This window comes from Schistocerca americana, chromosome 3 (assembly GCF_021461395.2).
Source record: "Schistocerca americana isolate TAMUIC-IGC-003095 chromosome 3, iqSchAmer2.1, whole genome shotgun sequence".
In the NCBI taxonomy this organism is placed as follows: Eukaryota; Metazoa; Arthropoda; class Insecta; order Orthoptera; family Acrididae; genus Schistocerca; species Schistocerca americana.
The window spans coordinates 254,753,759-254,773,689 of NC_060121.1; the positions used below are offsets into that span (position 1 = coordinate 254,753,759).

The 19,931-nt window shown below is 44.9% G+C and overlaps 1 protein-coding gene across 1 annotated transcript in view; it reads left to right on the forward strand.

Moving 5' to 3' along the window:
* Positions 1 to 19,931, forward strand: part of LOC124606003 (dynein beta chain, ciliary) — an 809,537-nt gene that overhangs the window by 26,980 nt on the left and 762,626 nt on the right. Inside the window, exons 2-3 of the mRNA XM_047137965.1 lie at positions 13,139 to 13,429; positions 18,415 to 18,587. Of these exons, the coding sequence (XP_046993921.1) occupies positions 13,139 to 13,429; positions 18,415 to 18,587 (464 nt within the window). The remainder of the gene's footprint in view (positions 1 to 13,138; positions 13,430 to 18,414; positions 18,588 to 19,931) is intronic.

Consider the following 19,931-nt stretch of genomic DNA (forward strand, 5'->3'; position numbering starts at 1 on the left):
CATCTGCTCGAGTGCGCTAGCAACAAATTCCTTAATCATGGACCTCTTACAGTAGTCTCATTCTCGGTAGCACCAGACTCGATCACCTCGAAGCTGTAAGCTGAAATGTGAGCAGAGTGGTGTTTGCCCAAAGACGTACAAAAGGTCATAATTTGAATTGCATAACACAGATATGTTTATTCCATGCGAAGTTTAATTATTAGAGCGGTGACCAGTTCATGCACCACGAAATTCATAAGCAAAGGTATTCGGGCCAGAACCTACTATTGCCTATCAACAGTCACAGTTCAGTAGTGAAGTTATTTATTCTATTATGACATATAAACAGTGCTCACATTTACACGAAAAACGTCACTGTTTTTACTTAGCACTGTCCTGAGGTAATCCATTGAACAAGATTATACTTTTGTATTTCATTTAAATCAGTCCAAAACGAGATTCACCATGACCAACAATCACTAGTTTCTATGGCAATAACACTCTACGGTGCTTGCTGAACACATTACCGTACAGTGAAACTTCACTAATTTAGGTAACGGAAATCATTCGAAATATCTTAACGTACTAAGGTACTTGAGTTGCGCGGTCATCGGTGAGCGTAATTTCGCGCACAGAACACGCATCACAGTGGCTCAATACTGACAGCGCGTCCGACAGAGACCCTACTCGTCAACGCTAAAACCGCGAACTGGCAATTTTGGGTCACACCCGACTACTAATAGATGGGCTAAAAGTAAACTGCCATTTCGTAAACTAAACTACTGGCCATTAAAATTGCTACACCACGAAAATGACGTGCTACAAACGCGAAATTTAACCGACGGGAAGAAGATGCTGTGACTTTCAAATGATTAGCTTTTCATAGCATTCACACAAGGTTGGCGCCGGTGGCAACACCTACAACGTTCTGACATGAGGAAAGTTTCCAACCGATTTCTCGTACACAAACAGCAGTTGACCGGCGTTGCCTGGTGAGACGTTGTTGTGATGACTCGTGTAAGGAGGAGAAATGCGTACCATCACGTTTCCGACTTTGATAAAGGTCGGATTGTAGCCTATCCCGATTGCGGTTTATCGTATCGCGACATTGCTGCTCGCGTTGGTCGAGATCCAATGACTGTTAGCAGAATATGAAATCGGTGGGTTCAAGAGGATAATAGGGAACGCCGTGTTGGATCCCAACGGCCTCGTATCACTAGCAGTCGAGATGACAGGCATCTTATCCGCATGGCTGTAACGGAACGTGCAACCGCGTCTCGATCTCTGAGTCAACAGTTGGGGACGTTTGCAAGACAACAACAATCTGCACGAACAGTTCCACGACGTTTGCAGCAGCATGGACTGTCAGCTCAGAGACCGTGGCTGCGGTTACCCTTGACGCTGCATCACAGACAGGAGCGCCTTCGATGGTGTACTCAACGACGAACCTCGGTGCACGAGTGGCAAAACATCATTTTTCGGATGAATCCAGGTTATGTTTACAGCATCATGATGGTCGCAGCCGTGTTTGGCGACATCGCGGTGAACGCATATTGGAAGCGTGTATTCGTCATCGCCATACTGGCGTATCACCCGGCGTGATGGTATGGGGTGCCATTGGTTACACGTCTCGGTCACCTCTTGTTGGCATTTACGGTACTTTGAACAGTGGACGTTACATTTCAGATGTTTTACGACCCGTGGTTCTACCCTTCATTCGATCCCTGCGAAACCCTACATTTCAGCAGGATAATGCACGACCGCATGTTGCAGGTCCTGTACGAGCCTTTCTAGATACAGAAAATGTTCGACTGCTGACCTGAGGAGCACATTCTCCAGATCTCTCACCAGTTGAAAACGTCTGGTCAATTGTGGCCGAGCAACTGGCTCGTCACAATACGCCAGCACTACTCTTGATGAACTGTGGTATCGTGTTGAAGCTGCATGTGCAGCTGTACCTGTACACGCCATTCAAGCTCTGTCTGACACAATGCCCAGGTGTATCAAGGCCGTTATTACGGCGAGAGGTGGTTGTTCTGGCTACTGATTTCTCAGGTCAATTCTAGTATAATATATTTGCCCAATGAATACCCGTTTATCATCTGCATTTCTTCTTGGTGTAGCAATTTTAATGGCCAGTAGTGTACATTACACTTTGAAAATCGGTTATGTTTGATTTTACTGTTCTTGATGAACTACAAGAACTAATGTGACTTTAGCTTATAAAAAATGTTGCAGGTCGAAATTTAGGAAAATACACAGACGGTATTTTTCTTACACAGTGTGAGTCCTCTTGCTTATGTTTATGGGAAAATTAAAATAAATTACACAATTTTCAATTACTCAGTTAATCAGTCAATACTGTAAGTCTATGTCATTTTACACGGAAAATTTAAAATGACAATAGTATATAGGCAAAGTTCGGAATCTAACAATGGTAATGCAATATTTCCAATTGAAAATAGCAATGGCTCTGAACTTGAAGTTAAATCATTTTGAAAGAAAATTTACTTTAGGTAATTTAAAATACGTTATTGGAAAGTCAGAATCCTCAGCTTTCTGTTGTTATGGGACATTATATGGAGTTCCGTTGAATAGCTCACAAAGTTTTACAGGTATCGAACTATAGTATAGCAGTGGTATTTCTGGAGTCAGTACAATCAAAAAGAATGTAGGAACAATAAATGTAAATGGGGAAAGCTTAATCACACTTTCGTAATGTTAGTATGTACGCCCCATACTTATATAACAGTATTAAAAATTTAGTAGCAAATTGAAGAAAGGAAAAAAATTACACAGGCGAACGAAAAATTTTTTTTGAAAAACTTTTTTTTACTTTGATAGCTGATCTTTATAGATTTTTATGAGCTGAATCCAAATCTAGCCCTAGTTTTTCTGCGTCACCCATATTTTTCGAGCAATATGCATTTTATTGTATAGTATAAAAATTCTATGCTATACGGTAAACGGGGAAATTAATGAAACGCTTTGTTACAACATAAGCGTGGCTTGTATTTATAGCTAGCTACTTAAAACAATGATATGTGTTAATAGAGGTTTCAGTTGTCAGCTGGAACTGGTTTGTATTTTCTTTCTCTTTTTTCTTTGAAGCTTCTTGTGTAGCTTTTTCTACGATGAGTCGCTTGCTGAACTTCTCGGTGAAGTGACCAACAATAGTCCCCATCATGTTGGTGTTCCAGATGCCTTGGTAGTGTTTTTCCATAACTTTAATGTCCCGGTGAAAACGGTCTCCTTGCTCCTCACTAACGTCTCCCATATTGTCCGGGAAATAATCAACGTGACTGTTCAAAAAGTGAACTTTTAGGCTCATTAAACATCCTAAAGTTTTAAACTTCTTTAATATTGCAGCTGTAGTAGAAACACATTCTGGGTCATTTTCATGTTCTAAGAACTTTGTAACGACTTGCTTGAATGATACCCATGCTTCTTTCTCATTTAAAGTCATTGTGGATTTATAGTTAACATAAACATCAATTTTCTAATGTCAGGTCCGACAAAGACGCCTTCTTTTAGTTAACTACTGAAAGATGTGGAAACATCAGAAAGTACTTCTGTTGGCATAGATTTTAAATCATCTGGTGGTTCAGGAACCGGCAAATCGACACCATACCCACTGGCCGGATGGCGGACGGAAGGTTAGGGTAGCTTATTACCTTCTTGTTTTTAGAATTATGACCAGTAAAATCAACACTGCAAAAGTAGCAATCATCGGAATGATTTCTTGGCTTCCTCCATATCATAGGAACAGCAAATATATTTTTGGACCATTTTCTCAGATCTTCAACGTACACATAACAGACCTTACGTGGCGCCCAAGATTTATCTTCATCACCAAGTTTAGATCCAAAGTATGACAGATAAACCTTTTTCACAAAGTCTGTCATGTTTCTTTGGTGTTTTTTAATCACAAATTCACCACAAATATAACAAAAACTGTGCTTGTTAGTTTTGACGTGGTATCACTATACACCAAGGTACCTTTAAAGGACTCTTTATCTCTTGTTGGCCAACATTTTGATAAAAACATCACCGTGCATAGACCATAGGTGTCCTTAAGACCTTAGTGCATAGGGTGCACTGTGTATCCGATGAAGATAGTTTGCTAGAAGAGATCACATACGTAGAGCATTTTTAAATCGAATGGATTTTCTCCGCAACAAATTTGTAGAGCACTCAATGCAAAACCTAGAATGCAGGTATGTGATGGGGAAGGAGATAGTAATCCCTTCAGATATAGTGCATTTTTGCCCTATGTGGATGCTCTTTCCTCGAAGATAAGCCGTATTCTTGAGAAACACTGTGTTAAGGTGGTCTACCGGCCCCCAAGAAGATTGCAGCTTTACTCGGCTCTGTGAAGGACGATTTACAGCTTTGTAAAGCGGGTGTGTATCAGATTCCTTGAGGAAATTGTGAGAGGTCGTACATAGGTCAAACAACACGCGCCATTCACGAGATATGTGTGGGGCATCGAAGATACACACGGTTATTATAGCCAGACAAGTCAGCTGTGGCAGAACATTGCATTGATACGGGGCATTCCATGAATTACAGTCATGTGAAGATTTTGACATCCAGCTCTTCCTTTTGGGAATCTGTCTTCAAGGAAGCTATAGAGGTTAGATAATAATTTAATAAATAGAGATAATGATTTTAATTTGGACAAAGCATGGAATTCTGCTCTTGAGGCAATTAAACTGCAGAGAAATCGTCATGGTGTCACAGCCGCTGATCATGCATCGATAAGCTAATCCAATTGTTGTCCGCCTTCGCCACAGGCGGCGCATGTGTAAGCATATTTCTTTGCCACGGACCAGCATCTCTGACCCGTATGCGCAGTACCGCCGCTGTGGAGCATTTAAGGCCGCGCTTGGCATCTTGTTGTCAGTCTTGTGACTCACTCTGAGGATGGCCGGACGACACGCGGCCAAAATATCAGTGGAGGAAATTTTATTAGCGCTGCTGCTTGCCCGAAATTAATGGACATATAAAATATATCCTGAGTAATAGTTCCCAGCTATTATTTCGGGGTATGTTTAGAATACATTACTGTTAGTATCTTTTCTGGTCCGACGTTTATAAATTTTTGAAAGTGGACATCAGTTTCTTTATCCCAAAGTCGAGTACGTGACCTACAGGCTCTTTCAACATTTTTACCACCGCTATTCGAATCTTATCGTTGTCGTCGGCAAATGCCTTTCAACCCAGCCATCGGACGTCTTAATAAGTTTGCTATCCGAGATTCGTTTTATGTCATAATTCAGTATATTTATTTATTTATTTGCTTATTTAGCCTGATTAGGGCCTTAAGGCCCTCTCTTACATCTGACCAGGAACAACACATACAGATATACACTCCTGGAAATTGAAATAAGAACACCGTGAATTCATTGTCCCAGGAAGGGGAAACTTTATTGACACATTCCTGGGGTCAGATACATCACATGATCACACTGACAGAACCACAGGCACATAGACACAGGCAACAGAGCATGCACAATGTCGGCACTAGTACAGTGTATATCCACCTTTCGCAGCAATGCAGGCTGCTATTCTCCCATGGAGACGATCGTAGAGATGCTGGATGTAGTCCTGTGGAACGGCTTGCCATGCCATTTCCACCTGACGCCTCAGTTGGACCAGCGTTCGTGCTGGACGTGCAGACCGCGTGAGACGACGCTTCATCCAGTCCCAAACATGCTCAATGGGGGACAGATCCGGAGATCTTGCTGGCCAGGGTAGTTGACTTACACCTTCTAGAGCACGTTGGGTGGCACGGGATACATGCGGACGTGCATTGTCCTGTTGGAACAGCAAGTTCCCTTTCCGGTCTAGGAATGGTAGAACGATGGGTTCGATGACGGTTTGGAAGTACCGTGCACTATTCAGTGTCCCCTCGACGATCACCAATGATGTACGGCCAGTGTAGGAGATCGCTCCCCACACCATGATGCCGGGTGTTGGCCCTGTGTGCCTCGGTCATATGCAGTCCTGATTGTGGCGCTCACCTGCACGGTGCCAAACACGCATACGACCATCATTGGCACCAAGGCAGAAGCGACTCTCATCGCTGAAGACGACACGTCTCCATTCGTCCCTCCATTCACGCCTGTCGCGACACCACTGGAGGCGGGCTGCACGATGTTGGGGCGTGAGCGGAAGACGGCCTAACGGTGTGCGGGACCGTAGCCCAGCTTCATGGAGACGGTTGCGAATGGTCCTCGCCGATACCCCAGGAGCAACAGTGTCCCTAATGTGCTGGGAAGTGGCGGTGCGGTCCCCTACGGCACTGCGTAGGATCCTACGGTCTTGGCGTGCATCCGTGCGTCGCTGCGGTCCGGTCCCTGGTCGACGGGCACGTGCACCTTCCGCCGACCACTGGCGACAACATCGATGTACTATGGAGACCTCACGCCCCACGTGTTGAGCAATTCGGCGGTACGTCCACCCGGCCTCCCGCATGCCCACTATACGCCCTCGCTCAAAGTCCGTCAACTGCACATACGATTCACGTCCACGCTGTCGCGGCATGCTACCAGTGTTAAAGACTGCGATGGAGCTCCGTATGCCACGGCAAACAGGATGACACTGACGGCGTCGGTGCACAAATGCTGCGCAGCTAGCGCCATTCGACGGCCAACACCGCGGTTCCTGGTGTGTCCGCTGTGCCGTGCGTGTGATCATTGCTTGTACAGCCCTCTCGCAGTGTCCGGAGCAAGTATGGTGGGTCTGACACACCGGTGTCAATGTGTTCTTTTTTCCATTTCCAGGAGTGTATTAGCAAACCATTCATGAAAATGATAACAATCTTAGAGATGATAATAAGAATAATAATAGTAACAATAATAGTTCACAAAAATGACAGTAAGGATAAATGGTAATAATTACGGTAATAATAAAACAAAGTGCATTAAACTTCCTGGCAGATTAAAACTGTGTGCCCGACCGAGACTCGAACTCGGGACCTTTGCCTTTCGCGGGCAAGTGCTCTACCATCTGAGCTACCGAAGCACGACTCACGCCCGGTCCTCACAGCTTCACTTCTGCCAGTATCTCGTCTCCTACCTTCCAAACAGTTCTGCAAGGTTCGCAGGAGAGCTTCTGTAAAGTTTGGAAGGTAGGAGACGAGATACTGGCAGAAGTAAAGCTGTGAGGAGCGGGCGTGATTCGTGCTTCGGTAGCTCAGATGGTAGAGCACTTGCCCGCGAAAGGCAAAGGTCCCGAGTTCGAGTCTCGGTCGGGCACACAGTTTTAATCTGCCAGGAAGTTTCATATCAGCGCACACTCCGCTGCAGAGTGAAAATCTCATTCTGGAAAGTGCATTAAAATAATATAGACTAGTTCAGAACAACTTAAATCATGTGTAGTACTCAGAAAAAGAAAGGATGAAGAACAAGAAAATTGGAATGACAGTAACAGTGGCTGTTAGGAAAGGACTTGATTTAAGCAAATAACTTTGTAAGCGGAGAGAAGGGAAAAGTTCAAGGGGGAGGTGGGAGGGGGGATTGAAGAGTGTGGGCTGCAAACCAGTATGTGGGAGAGATAGCTACTGTGAGAGAAGGTGAGCCATTAGCTGCTTTTTGAAGACTGGAAGCGATTTAATTTCTTTGATAGTCTGAAGAAGATTGTTCCAAAGTCGGGTTCCTGATACAGAAAATGATTTAGAATACATGGCGGTGTTGTTTGGTGGTACTGAGAGGATCTTACTTTGTTGAGAACAAGTGTGGTGTCACCGCCAGACACCACACTTGCTAGGTGGTAGTTCAAATCGGCCGCGGTCCATTTAGTACATGTCGGACCCGCGTGTCGCCACTGTGTGATCGCAGACCTAGCGCCACCACAAGGCAGGTCTCGAGATACGAACAAGCACTCGCCCCAGTTGTACGGACGACCTAGCTAGCGACTAGATGTACGAAGCCTTTCTCTCTCATTAGCCGAGAGACAGAATAGCCTTCAGCTAAGTTAATGGCTACGAACTAGCAAGGCGCCATTAGCCTTACAGTGATTGTAATTAAAGTCTCCTGTGTATAGTCAAGAGCGATGTACCACAATGATTGATTAAAGATAAGTATTAATCCAGCTACGTACTTTTCTTCATAGCATTAATTACGTAGCCTGTTCCAGTACTTCACGCCCGTCTGCGTTAGTCTAGCGTGCATTTTCAGCCGTCTCGACCTACAAGGTGTTGGCCCAGCTGCCGACACATCAACAAGTATTTCCGCTGTGCTGTTCAGAGAGTAATATAATGGCTGAGGATCAGTAAGAGGGAGTCTGATGATTGAGAAGATGATGGAGTAAACATAAAGTATGGTAGTCCCTACGTTTATGAGCACGTAGCCACGATAATTGTGTATAGGCTGGAGTGATATGATCGTAATAACGAACTTCACAAATATATCGTGTTATATCCTAGCCAGTAATGCCACCCGAGCCCGCTGCCAAAAGGTTGGCAGCATCAAAGTCCGGACGCCGTCCGCATAAGCAGCGCCAGCGAGACAGGAAATCGCCGCAAGTCTGCGCGCGCCACCGCTGGCTTCTGGGTTCTTAAGCGCTGGAGTCGCGAGCGCTAGGACAGTTCTGGATTCGCCGCTCAGTTGTATACTCGCCACCGAATTGTGTACTTGCTAGTCAGTTGTGTGTTCGTCGCAGCAGAGTTGTTGTTTGTCGTCAGCCGACGCTGACCTAGCCGCTCCGACTCGAACTAGACAGATTTCTGTAGACACGGAGTTCACTACTGTGTTTCTGTATCTTCGTTAATAAAGATAAGTACCGACTTTTATTTAATCAGAGTGTTTGGGTTTTCATCTTTCTGTTCACTGTTCCAGCGGACCGGTCGGCCCGCTATTAAAAGTGTGGCGGTGACTTCGTAAGCCGTTTCTACAGCGAATTGCTTGTCGCTACGAACGCCGCCACAAAACTGGCGACGAGGACTTCCGAACTCGTGTGCAGGGCTGGTTCAACTTGTTTCTGGTTATACTAATTATAGCGATAAAATTTTGGGGGCTGGTTTAATTTGTGTTCACTATGTCTGCCGAATTACAACAGTTGATCTTGTTACAGAGTCAGCAAATACAAAGTCTGGTGGAAGCAATCGCCAAACAAGCGGCTAATCCTCCAACACAAAAGGAACAAGCACAGGCAGCACCAACTTTCCGTGCTTTTGATGCATCAAGAGAAGAATGGCGAGAATATTTCGCGCAGTTGCAGGCGCACATGACAGTCTACAAAATCACGGGTACTGAGCGGCAGCTTTATTTAATTTCCAGTGCAGGCGTGGAAGTCTATCGACTACTTTGTAAGTTGTTCCCGGATTCCAAGCCAGAAGCTTTAGACTATGACGTTGTTGTTAACAAGCTTGCTGAGTATTTCGAGTCGCAAGTTCATGTGGCAGCAGCCAGATTCAAGTTCTTCAGATTAAAGAAACTGCCACATCAATCTAATAAACAGTGGTTAACAGATTTACGGGGCCTCACCCGTCAGTGCCGATTTAATTGTGTGTGTGGAGCTTCCTACAGTGATGTCATGTTACGAGACGCTATTACTCAAAACATTGCAGATTCTCGTATTCGTGCTGCTATCTTAAAGTTGCCTGACCCGTCATTGGAGACTGTGATGAACATCATTGAAGCCCAAGATACTTTTGACTATGCTGAGTGTGAGTTAGATCAGCCATGTATTTCTCAAATTGCCTGTGCTAAGCAAGTTATGTCACGCCCGCGGCCCCACCGGCAGAGTCAGACTGTAAACACTAGCCGGCCGCGTCATGTTAAACACATTCGACAGCCGCGTTTGCAAAATGATAGAGTTAAGTCTTGCCCTAAGTGTGTTCTTGCTCATCCTCGTGAACGTTGCCCGTTAAGAAACGCGGTTTGTCACTTTTGTCAAAGGAAAGGACACATCCAGACTGTTTGTTTGCGTAAACGCAAGAACAATTCTAGTGCTGCCCAGCCCATGGATATTCATGTTCTTCAAAGCCAGCCCGCCCAGAAGGTCGCGTTTAAAGACTCTTCCACGGTTCGTGTGGGTAATAAACTTGTTCGCAATAAGCCACCCACCCAGCCCTCTGCTATGCGACCCAAGCGTAATTCAAACGCTGTAAAACGTAATGTACAGACTGCAAGTGAAGCGGGAGTTGTTGTTCCACCCGCCCAACCCACGAGTTGTAAGCAGCGAACACGCGCTAAACGCTCTGATTTTGTGTCTTCCGCCTCCACTGCACCGATCCAGAGACAGTGTAATAAACTGTTTGTGAAGCTACGCATCCAGGATAAGACCTTCAATTTTCAATTAGACACTGGTGCGTCTGTGACTCTCATAAATAGTGCTACGTATGCGGCTATCGGCCGCCCTAAACTTTCAGCGGCAAAACATTCTTTGGCTACTTGTAGTGGAGAACAAATTCCTGTGTTAGGTGTATGTAGCGTGCCAGCCACATTCCGTGGCAATACAAAAACAGTTTCATTCACAGTGCTCCGAGCTACAGACAGTGTAAACATTTTCGGATTAGACTGTTTTGACTTGTTTGGCCTGTCTATCCAAGACAATGTGTTGCAAATTAATTCTGTTGTTGTTCCTCAAGACAGCATAACCGATTTGTGTAAACAATACAGTGACATATTTAAAGACGAACTAGGTTGTGCTGCGAACTTTGCCGCTCATATTACGTTAAAAGGTAATGCTCAGCCTCGATTTTTTCGTGCTCGTCCAGTGCCTCACGCCCTCCGGGCACCTGTAGAAGATGAACTTCGTCGTTGGCAAAACAACGGTGTTATTCAACCCGTTTCAGCGAGCCAGTGGGCTTCTCCCTTAGTTATTATAAAGAAACCGTCTTGCAAGTTACGTTTGTGTGCTGATTTTAAGTCGACAGTTAATCCTCAGACTGTCATTGATTCTTTTCCTTTGCCTAGACCGGACGAGCTGATGGATAAGTTAGGGGAAGCTCGTTTCTTTTCCAAAATTGATCTCCGTGAAGCATATTTGCAATTGCCCCTCGACGAGCAATCACAACAGTATTTTGTCATAAACACGTCGTTGGGGTTGTTCCGTTTTCTGCGTTTGCCTTTTGGTTGTGCGTCAGCTCCAGCTGTTTTTCAGCGTTTTTTGTCACAACTTCTGGCTAATGTGCCATCGTGTTGCAACTATTTAGACGATATTGTTGTGTCCGGTCGGACGCCTGCTGAACATTTCCGTAATTTGGAGTGTTTGTTTACAGTGTTGTCTCAGGCAGGCCTACGTTGCAACATCGATAAATGTTCATTTTTCCTTACGGAGTTGGAGTATCTGGGACATGTTATTAATGCTCAAGGCATTCATCCCTCCCAGTCACATTTAGCAGCTATTCGTGATTTGCCCGCCCCTCGCAATCTGCATGAACTGCAAGCAGTTCTTGGCAAATTGACGTATTATATTAGGTTTATACCTAATGCTTCACAGATTGCTGCACCGTTGCATAGCCTCCGCCGTAAGAATGTTCCGTTTGTGTGGTCAGCTGATTGCCAATCAGCCTTTCAGCACCTTAAAGAGGCTTTATTGAATGATCGTTGTCTGGTCCATTACGACCCTAACAAGCCTCTGGTGTTAGCTTGTGATGCCTCTTCTTTCGGCCTCGGTGCTGTGTTGTCTCACCGAGTCGGTAACACCGAACGTCCTATTTCGTTCGCATCTAAATTGCTAAACAAAGCTCAGTGTAATTATAGCCAATTGGACAAGGAAGCGTTGGCTATTGTGTTCGGTGTCACAAAATTCCATCACTACCTCTGTGGTAGACTATTCTATTTAGTAACAGATCACAAGCCCCTGACGTCACTGTTTCATCCGTCTAAACCAGTTCCTCAGCGGACAGCTCAGAGACTACAACGTTGGGCTCTTTTGTTATCACAATACCAGTATGAGATACTGTATCGCCCTACAGCTCAGCATGCAAACGCTGACGCGCTTTCTAGATTGCCGATTGCTGCGGATGATGTCTTCGATTCCTCTGACGACTCTTGCCATCAGATTGACGCCGATGAACATCAATCCCTCCGGGATTTTCCGATTGATTATCGTCAGGTGGCACGTGAGACAGCTACGGATCCTCATCTGAGTTTACTATTACGTTTTGTTCAACGTGGTTGGCCGTCCAAGGCAAAGGACATATCGGATCCTGTGGTTCGTCGCTATTATCCGCAACGTCATCTGTTGTCTGTTTCGCACGGAGTTTTGCTGTTACGCACCGAGAATGACCAGCTTCGTGTAGTGGTTCCCCAAGTGCTCCAATCCAAGGTCCTCGACTTGTTGCATCAAGGTCATTGGGGAGTGGTCCGTACCAAGCAGCTTGCCCGCCGTCATTGTACATGGATCGGCATTGATAAGCAGATTACGCAGATGTCTACAGATTGTTCGACGTGTGCCGAACACCAAGCTGCTCCGCCTCAACGCTATTTTGAGTGGGCACGCCCTGCCGGTCCCTGGCAGCGAGTACATATTGATTTCGCTGGTCCATATTGGAATTCTCGTTGGCTCATCGTGATAGATGCATTTAGTAATTTTCCGTTTGTTGTGCCCATGCAGTCTACAACGTCTGCACAAACTATACAGGCGTTGACTTGAATTTTTTGTATTGAGGGTCTTCCAGAAGTTTTAGTGTCTGACAATGGTCCACAATTTACCTCTGCTGAATTTGAAAGTTTTTGTTCTGCCAATGGCATTCGCCATGTTCTTACTCCGCCGTTCCACCCTCAATCGAATGGTGCAGCGGAACGTTTTGTACGCACATTCAAGGATCATATGGACCGCCTTCGTGCTACGCACTCTCGTCAGCAGGCCCTCATCACGTTCCTGTCGTCGTACCGGACCACGCCACGCGACGGCCCTTCGCCTGCGGAGCTTCTCCACGGCCGTCGTCATCGCACCCTACTACAGTTGTTGCACCCCCCGGATCGACCCGCCGCTTCTGAGCATCGCACGCGTTTTCAGCGCAACGACGCCGTTTTTTTCAGAGTGTATCATGGTCGCCGTCGTTGGGAACGTGGTACCGTGATAAGTGTCCAGGGTCGCGGTTTTTATACTGTTCAAGGTGCTACTAGGGTGCACAGGAGGCATCAGAACCAGTTGCGCCGCGCTGGCCGCCCGGTTTCTGCCGCTCGTTCTTTGTCCACAGATTTGGTCCGCGGCGGGTTCCAGCCGCGCCTTCCGACTTCGCTGCCGCCCCCAGGGCAGCAGCAGCAGCCGTCGCCGCTACCACGCCGACAGCCCGTCCCGTTGATGCCTCCCGCGCAGCTTCATCCGGGAGCGCCCCAGGTGGTCGCTCCGGCGCCTGCGGTCCCTCTTCAGTCGCCACCGCCTTCGGAGCTGATGGACGTCGACCCCTCAGCCGGGCCGCCTTCCCAAGCGCCCAAGCGGTGGCTGTGCAGGCTGTCCTGCAGCCGCTTTCCTTGGGCACCCCCAAGGAGTCTGACACCGCAGCGCCTTGTCCGGCGCCCACTCAGCAGCCGTCGACGCAGCGTCAGGAGACGCTGCCTCTCTTCGTGAGTCCCGACGCCCCGTCGCGTCCAGTACCAGAAGCTGCGCCCGTGGTCACAGGCGTGCACCCTGACCTCGGTTTTCAGTCGGTGTTTCCCGAGGCCCCGCGCAGCCAATGCTGGGGTGCGGACCGTGGACTGCCACCGACAACAGTCTCCGCCCCGGTCTCGTCCGCTACGCCTGCGGCCAGACCCCTCCCCCGCCGTCGACGCTCGCTTTGTCGTCAGCCGACGCTGACCTAGCTGCTCCGACTCGAACTAGACAGATTTCTGTAGACACGGAGTTCACTACTGTGTTTCTGTATCTTCGTTAATAAAGATAAGTACCGACTTTTATTTAATCAGAGTGTTTGGGTTTTCATCTTTCTGTTCACTGTTCCAGCGGACCGGTCGGCCCGCTATTAAAAGTGTGGCGGTGACTTCGTAAGCCGTTTCTACAGCGAATTGCTTGTCGCTACGAACGCCGCCACAAAATATCGGACGCAAGCATTCATCGCCAGTTCAAGCCTGCGAGAATTTTCGTACGAAAGTCCTTGAAGTATAGCATCGTCAAAATCGAGAATAGGGAGTATTAGAAATTCTACGAGCTTCGAGATTTTACGAGAATTGTGAGTCGTCTCTCTGTAACTCGTCGGGATTGAGAAACATCTGCGGCACTGAATTTCGGTCGTGACTTTTAGTCAGCAGTTTCGATATTCCACATGCACCATCAAGCTCGCTTGCGATTTCCAATAACCTAATCCGTCTATATGAATCAGTGTGTTATAGTGGAATTCGTGGTTATATCCCTGCAGGGATGTTTTCTTCACTAATTGAACAATGTGAGAAGTGAGTACAGAAAGTCTTCCACTCTTTCTTTCATCAGGAAGATCGCGTTTTCGTCCTTTGAAAGTCTCGAAACGACAACTTCACAATAAACAGAATCGAGATTTCCATAAAATACAGCGTCTGTTACCCAGCCACGTACAATAAACGAGACATTTCGAGAGATTTACCTGAAATGCTCCTCCATGATACTGACAAGAGGGAGATTGAGTTAATAATTAAATCACTAAAGACCAAGAACTCTCATGGATATGACGGGGTATCTAGCAGAATACTGAAGTAATGTTCTATGTATGTTAGCTCAGTACTTAGCCATATCTGTAACTTTTCCTTTAGGAGTGGTCGGTTTCCTGACCGATTAAAGTACTCGGTAATAAAGCCACTTTATTAAAAGGGAGACAGGGATAATGTTGACAATTATAGACCTATTTCTATGCCATCGGTGTTTGCTAAAGTTACGAGAGGGTTGTATATACAAGGTTACTGGAGCATTTAAATTCACATAATTTGCTGTCAAATGTTCAGTTTGGTTTTAGAAATGGTTTAACAACTGAAAATGCTATATTCTCTTTTCTCTGTGAGGGTTTGGACGGATTAAATAAAAGGTTGCGAACGATAGGTGTTTTCTTTGATTTAACGATGGCTTTTGACTGTGTTGACCACAAAATAATACTGCAGAAGTTGAACCATTATGGAGTAAGGGGAGTAGCTTACAATTGGTTCGCCTCTTACTTTAAGAACAGAAAGCAGAAGGTAATTCTCCGCAATATTGAGAGTGGTGGTGATGTTCAGTCACAATGGGGCACTGTTAAGTGGGGCGTTCCCCAAGGGTCGGTGCTGGGGCCACTGCTGTTTCTTATTCATATAAATGATATGCCTTCTAGTATTACAGATGATTCAATAATATTTCTGTTTGCTGATGACACCAGCTTGGTAGTGAAGGATCTTGTGTGTAATATTGAAACAGTATCAAATAATGCAGTTCATGAAATAAGTTCGTGGCTTGTGGAAAATAATTTGATGCTAAATCACAATAAGACTTAGTTTTTGCAGTTTCTAACTCACAATTAAACAAGAACCCATATTTTGATCAGACAGAAAGAGCATATTATAAGCTAGACGGAACAGATCAATTTCCTAGGCGTTCGGATAGATAGTAAGCTGTTGTGGAAAGCCCATGTTCAGGATCTTGTTCAGAAACTAAATGCTGCTTTATTTACCATTAGAACAGTATCTGAAATAAGTGACAGTTCAACACGGAAAGTAGTCTACTTCGCATTTTTTCATACGCTTATGTCATATGATATTATTTTTTGGGGTGATTCTTCTGATTCAAGAAGGGTATTTTTGGCTCAAAAACGGGCTGTTCGAGCTATGTGTGGTGTAAATTCGAGAACCTCTTGTCGACCCCTATTCAATAGTCTGGGAATTCTGACATTGCCCTCACAGTGTATATTTTCTTTAATGTCGTTTGTTGTTAACGGTATTAGCTTATTCCCAGGAGTTAGCAGCTTTCACTCAGTTAGTACTAGGCAGAAATCAAATCTGCATGTGGAAGGCACTTCCTTGACTCTTGTGCAGAAAGGAGTGCAGTATTCTGCTGCATCCATTTTCAAAAGCTACCACAAGAACTAAAAAATCTTAGCAGTAGCCCAAACACTTTTAAGTCTAAACTGAAGAGTTTCCTCATAGCTCACTCCTTCTATTCTGACGAGGAGCTCCTGGAAGAGCTGAAAAATTAAGCAGATTCCAGTGTTACATTTTCTTTATTTAAACTTACGAATTGTCGCCTGAATATGTTACTTATATTTCATTTTATCTGTTTCTACTATCGTGTTATAATTTCATGTATTGACTCGTTCCATGACCATGGAGACTTCTCCTTAATTTGGTCCCACGGAACAATAAATAAATAAATATATAAATATATAAATAAATACAGTAGAAGAAGAATGGGTAGCTTTGAGAGATGAAGTAGTGAAGGCAGCAGAGGATCAAGTAAGTAAAAAGACGAGGGCTAGTGGAAACCCTTGGGTAACAGAAGAAATATTGAATTTAATAGATGAAATGAGAAAATATAAAAATGCACTAAATGAAGCAGGCAAAAAGGAATACAAACGTCTCAAAAATGAGATTGACAGGAAGTGCAAAATGGCTAAGCAGGGATGGCTAGAGGACAAATATAAGGATGTAGAGGATTATCTCACGAGGGGTAAGATAGATACTGCCTACAGGAAAATTAAAGAGACCTTTGGAGAAAAGAGAACCACTTGCATGAATATCAAGAGCTCAGATGGAAACCCAGTCCTAAGCAAAGAAGGGAAAGCAGAAAGGTGGAAGGAGTATATAGAGGGTCTGTACAAGGGCGATGTACTTGAGGATAATATTATGGAAATGGAAGAGGATGTAGATGAAGATGAAATGGGAGGTATGATACTGCGTGAAGAGTTTGACAGAGCACTGAAAGACCTGAGTCGAAGCAAGGCCCTGGGAGTAGACAACATTCCATTAGAACTACTGACGGCCTTGGGAGAGCCAATCCTGACAAAACTCTACCATCTGGTGAGCAAGATGTATGAGACAGGCGAAATACCCTCATACTTCAAGAAGAATATAATAAATCCAATCCCAAAGAAAGCAGGTGTTGACAGATGTGAATAAATCACAGCTGCAAAATACTAACGCGAATTCTTTACAGACGAATGGAAAAACTAGTAGAAGCCGACCTTGGGGAAGATCAGTTTGGATTCCGTAGAAATATTGGAACACGTGAGGCAATACTGACCCTACGGCTTATCTTAGAAGCTAGATTAAGGAAAGGCAAACCTACGTTTCTAGCATTTGTAGACTTAGAGAAAGCTTTTGACAATGTTGACTGGAATACTCTCAAATTCTGAAGGTGGCAGGGGTAAAATACAGGGAGCGAAGGGCTATTTACAATTTGCATAGAAACCAAATGGCAGTTATAAGAGTTGAGGGGCACGAAAGGGAAGCAGTGGTTGGGAAGGGAGTGAGACAGGGTTGTAGCCTCTCCCCGATGTTATTCAATATATATATTGAGCAAGCAGTGAAGGAAATAAAAGAAAAATTCGGAGTAGGTATTAAAATCCATGGAGAAGAAATAAAAACTTCGAGGTTCCCCGATGATATTGTAATTCTGTCAGAGACAGCAAAGGACTTGGAAGAGCAGTTGAACGGAATGGACAGTGTCTTGAACGGAGGGTATAAGATGAACATCAACAAAAGCAAAACGAGGATAATGGAATGTAGTCGAATTAAGTCGGGTGATGTTGAGGGTATTAGATTAGGAAATGAGACACTTAAAGTAGTAAAGGAGTTTTGCTATTTGGCGAGCAAAATAACTGACGATGGTCGAAGTAGAGAGGATATAAAATGCAGACTGGCAATGGGAAGGAAAGCGTTTCTGAAGAAGAGAAAGTTGTTAACATCGAGTATAGATTTAAGTGTCAGGAAGTCGTTTCTGAAAGTATTTGTATGGAGTGTAGCCATGTATGGAAGTGAAACATAGGCGATAAATATTTTAGACAAGAAGAGAATAGAAGCTTTCGAAATGTGGTGCCACAGAAGAATGCTGAAGATTAGATGGGTAGATCACATAACTAATGAAGAGGTTTTGAATAGGATTGGGGAGAAGAGAAGTTTGTGGCACAACTTGACTAGAAGAAGGGACCGATTGGTAGGACGTGTTCTGGGGCATCAGGGGATCACAAATTTAGCATTGGAGGGCAGCGTGGAGGATAAAAATCGTAGAGGGAGACCAAGAGGTGAATACACCAAGCAGATTCAGAAGGATGTAGGTCGCAGTAGGTACTGGGAGATGAAGAAATTGCGCAGGATAGAGTAGCATGGAGAGCTGCATAAAACCAGTCTCAGGACTGAAGACCACAACAACAACAAATAGATGCTGCCATTTCAACGTCAAATTTCTAACACCTGGAGAATTGAGGAAGTTATGCAAGTATTAGATATAATGACATTGTTGCCAGCTGTACAAAGAAGCGACTTAACCTTGGATATTTATTTACTGGGCTCGTCTATTTAATTTATAAACGCTGTCTTTTACCTGCAGGTAAACTGACGGACGCAATGGCGTCGGAAGGCGGGCCTGACCCGCGGGTGGAGTTCCTGGGCAGCTACGTGCAGAAGACTCTCAAACTGAAGCCGGAGAAGTGGGGGCGCGTCATGGCCACCGAGGAGTTCCGCCAGATCGTCATGGACTTCCTCAACAAGCCGGAGCCAATGGTGAGTGAGCAAAACACATTGATCCTCCAGAAAGCACAGCTGCGCCCAGATGCAGTACTCCATCTAGCAGTAGTCTTGAGTTATCACTCAGGAGGTTTCTTCGATTTGTAACCTGTACAACACGCTGCTGTACCGGAGTAAATACGTTTCGACTGTATGTTCTTCTGCTTTCTACACCATCTTTGGAATTTCACCATCGTAGATCTGATTTCTTAGGAGCCGCCAATGAAGACGACGATGCATGTGACTGAAGAAATTGTTATTGTAGAACTGATTTTCCATCTAATTTTGCTTTCAGAGTTAATTGTTTGGCTTGGCCTGCTTACATTCATTTTGTTTCTTTTGGAAATGGTAAGGTTCTTCTATAACAGCCGAAAAACATCATGTATTCTATAAATGTGAAGACTCTTCCGCTGACGTGGATAGAACGACCTGTTAAGAAATTATCTTAAATGCGAGTCTGTGAGAATTATTTACTTACGGAAGTGTACCCCTTCGACTATACTTTTCTCAAACTACCATGTTTCAGTATCAAACTGCTATCATTATCTGAATCCTACACGTAGCAGTCGTTTTGATTGTGTTTATGTTCTCCATAAAATGGTTCAAATGGCTCTGAGCACTATGGGACTTAACATCTATGGTCATTAGTCCCTTAGAACGTAGAACTACTTAAACTTAACTAACCTAAGGACATCACACAACACCCAGTCATCACGAGGCAGAGAAAATCCCTGACCCCACCGGGTATCGAACCCGGGAACACGGGCGTGGGAAGCAAGAACGGTACCGCACGACCACGAGCTGAGGACTATATTCTTCAAAATCTGTCACTAATAACACACAGATATTAGTTGAATGCGAGTGCCCTGTACTCGTAACTCAGTTACTGCTACAAGACGTCTCCGTCAACGATTCACTACAGCGGAGTGACGTATACCTCTCAACCACTATAATAAGACAGAATAATATTTATCTGAACTGGGCAAACACTAACTGCAGTATGATATCCGCAGGTGCTCATAGACACCTTCTCTAAAAGAGTAAGTACATCAGGGTATTATTCGCATTACAAGCGGGTGATGTCAGCATGATAAAGAAATTGCGGCTAACATCAGCATTCCTGCTGAACAAACTCCACCTGCACAATAATTCATTCAACGATAATGAAGAACTCGCTCTAACTACTGTACTACCAAAAACACTTAGACCGAACTGCTGCTATCTACACTCCTGGAAATGGAAAAAAGAACACATTGACACCGGTGTGTCAGACCCACCATACTTGCTCCGGACACTGCGAGAGGGCTGTACAAGCAATGATCACACGCACGGCACAGCGGA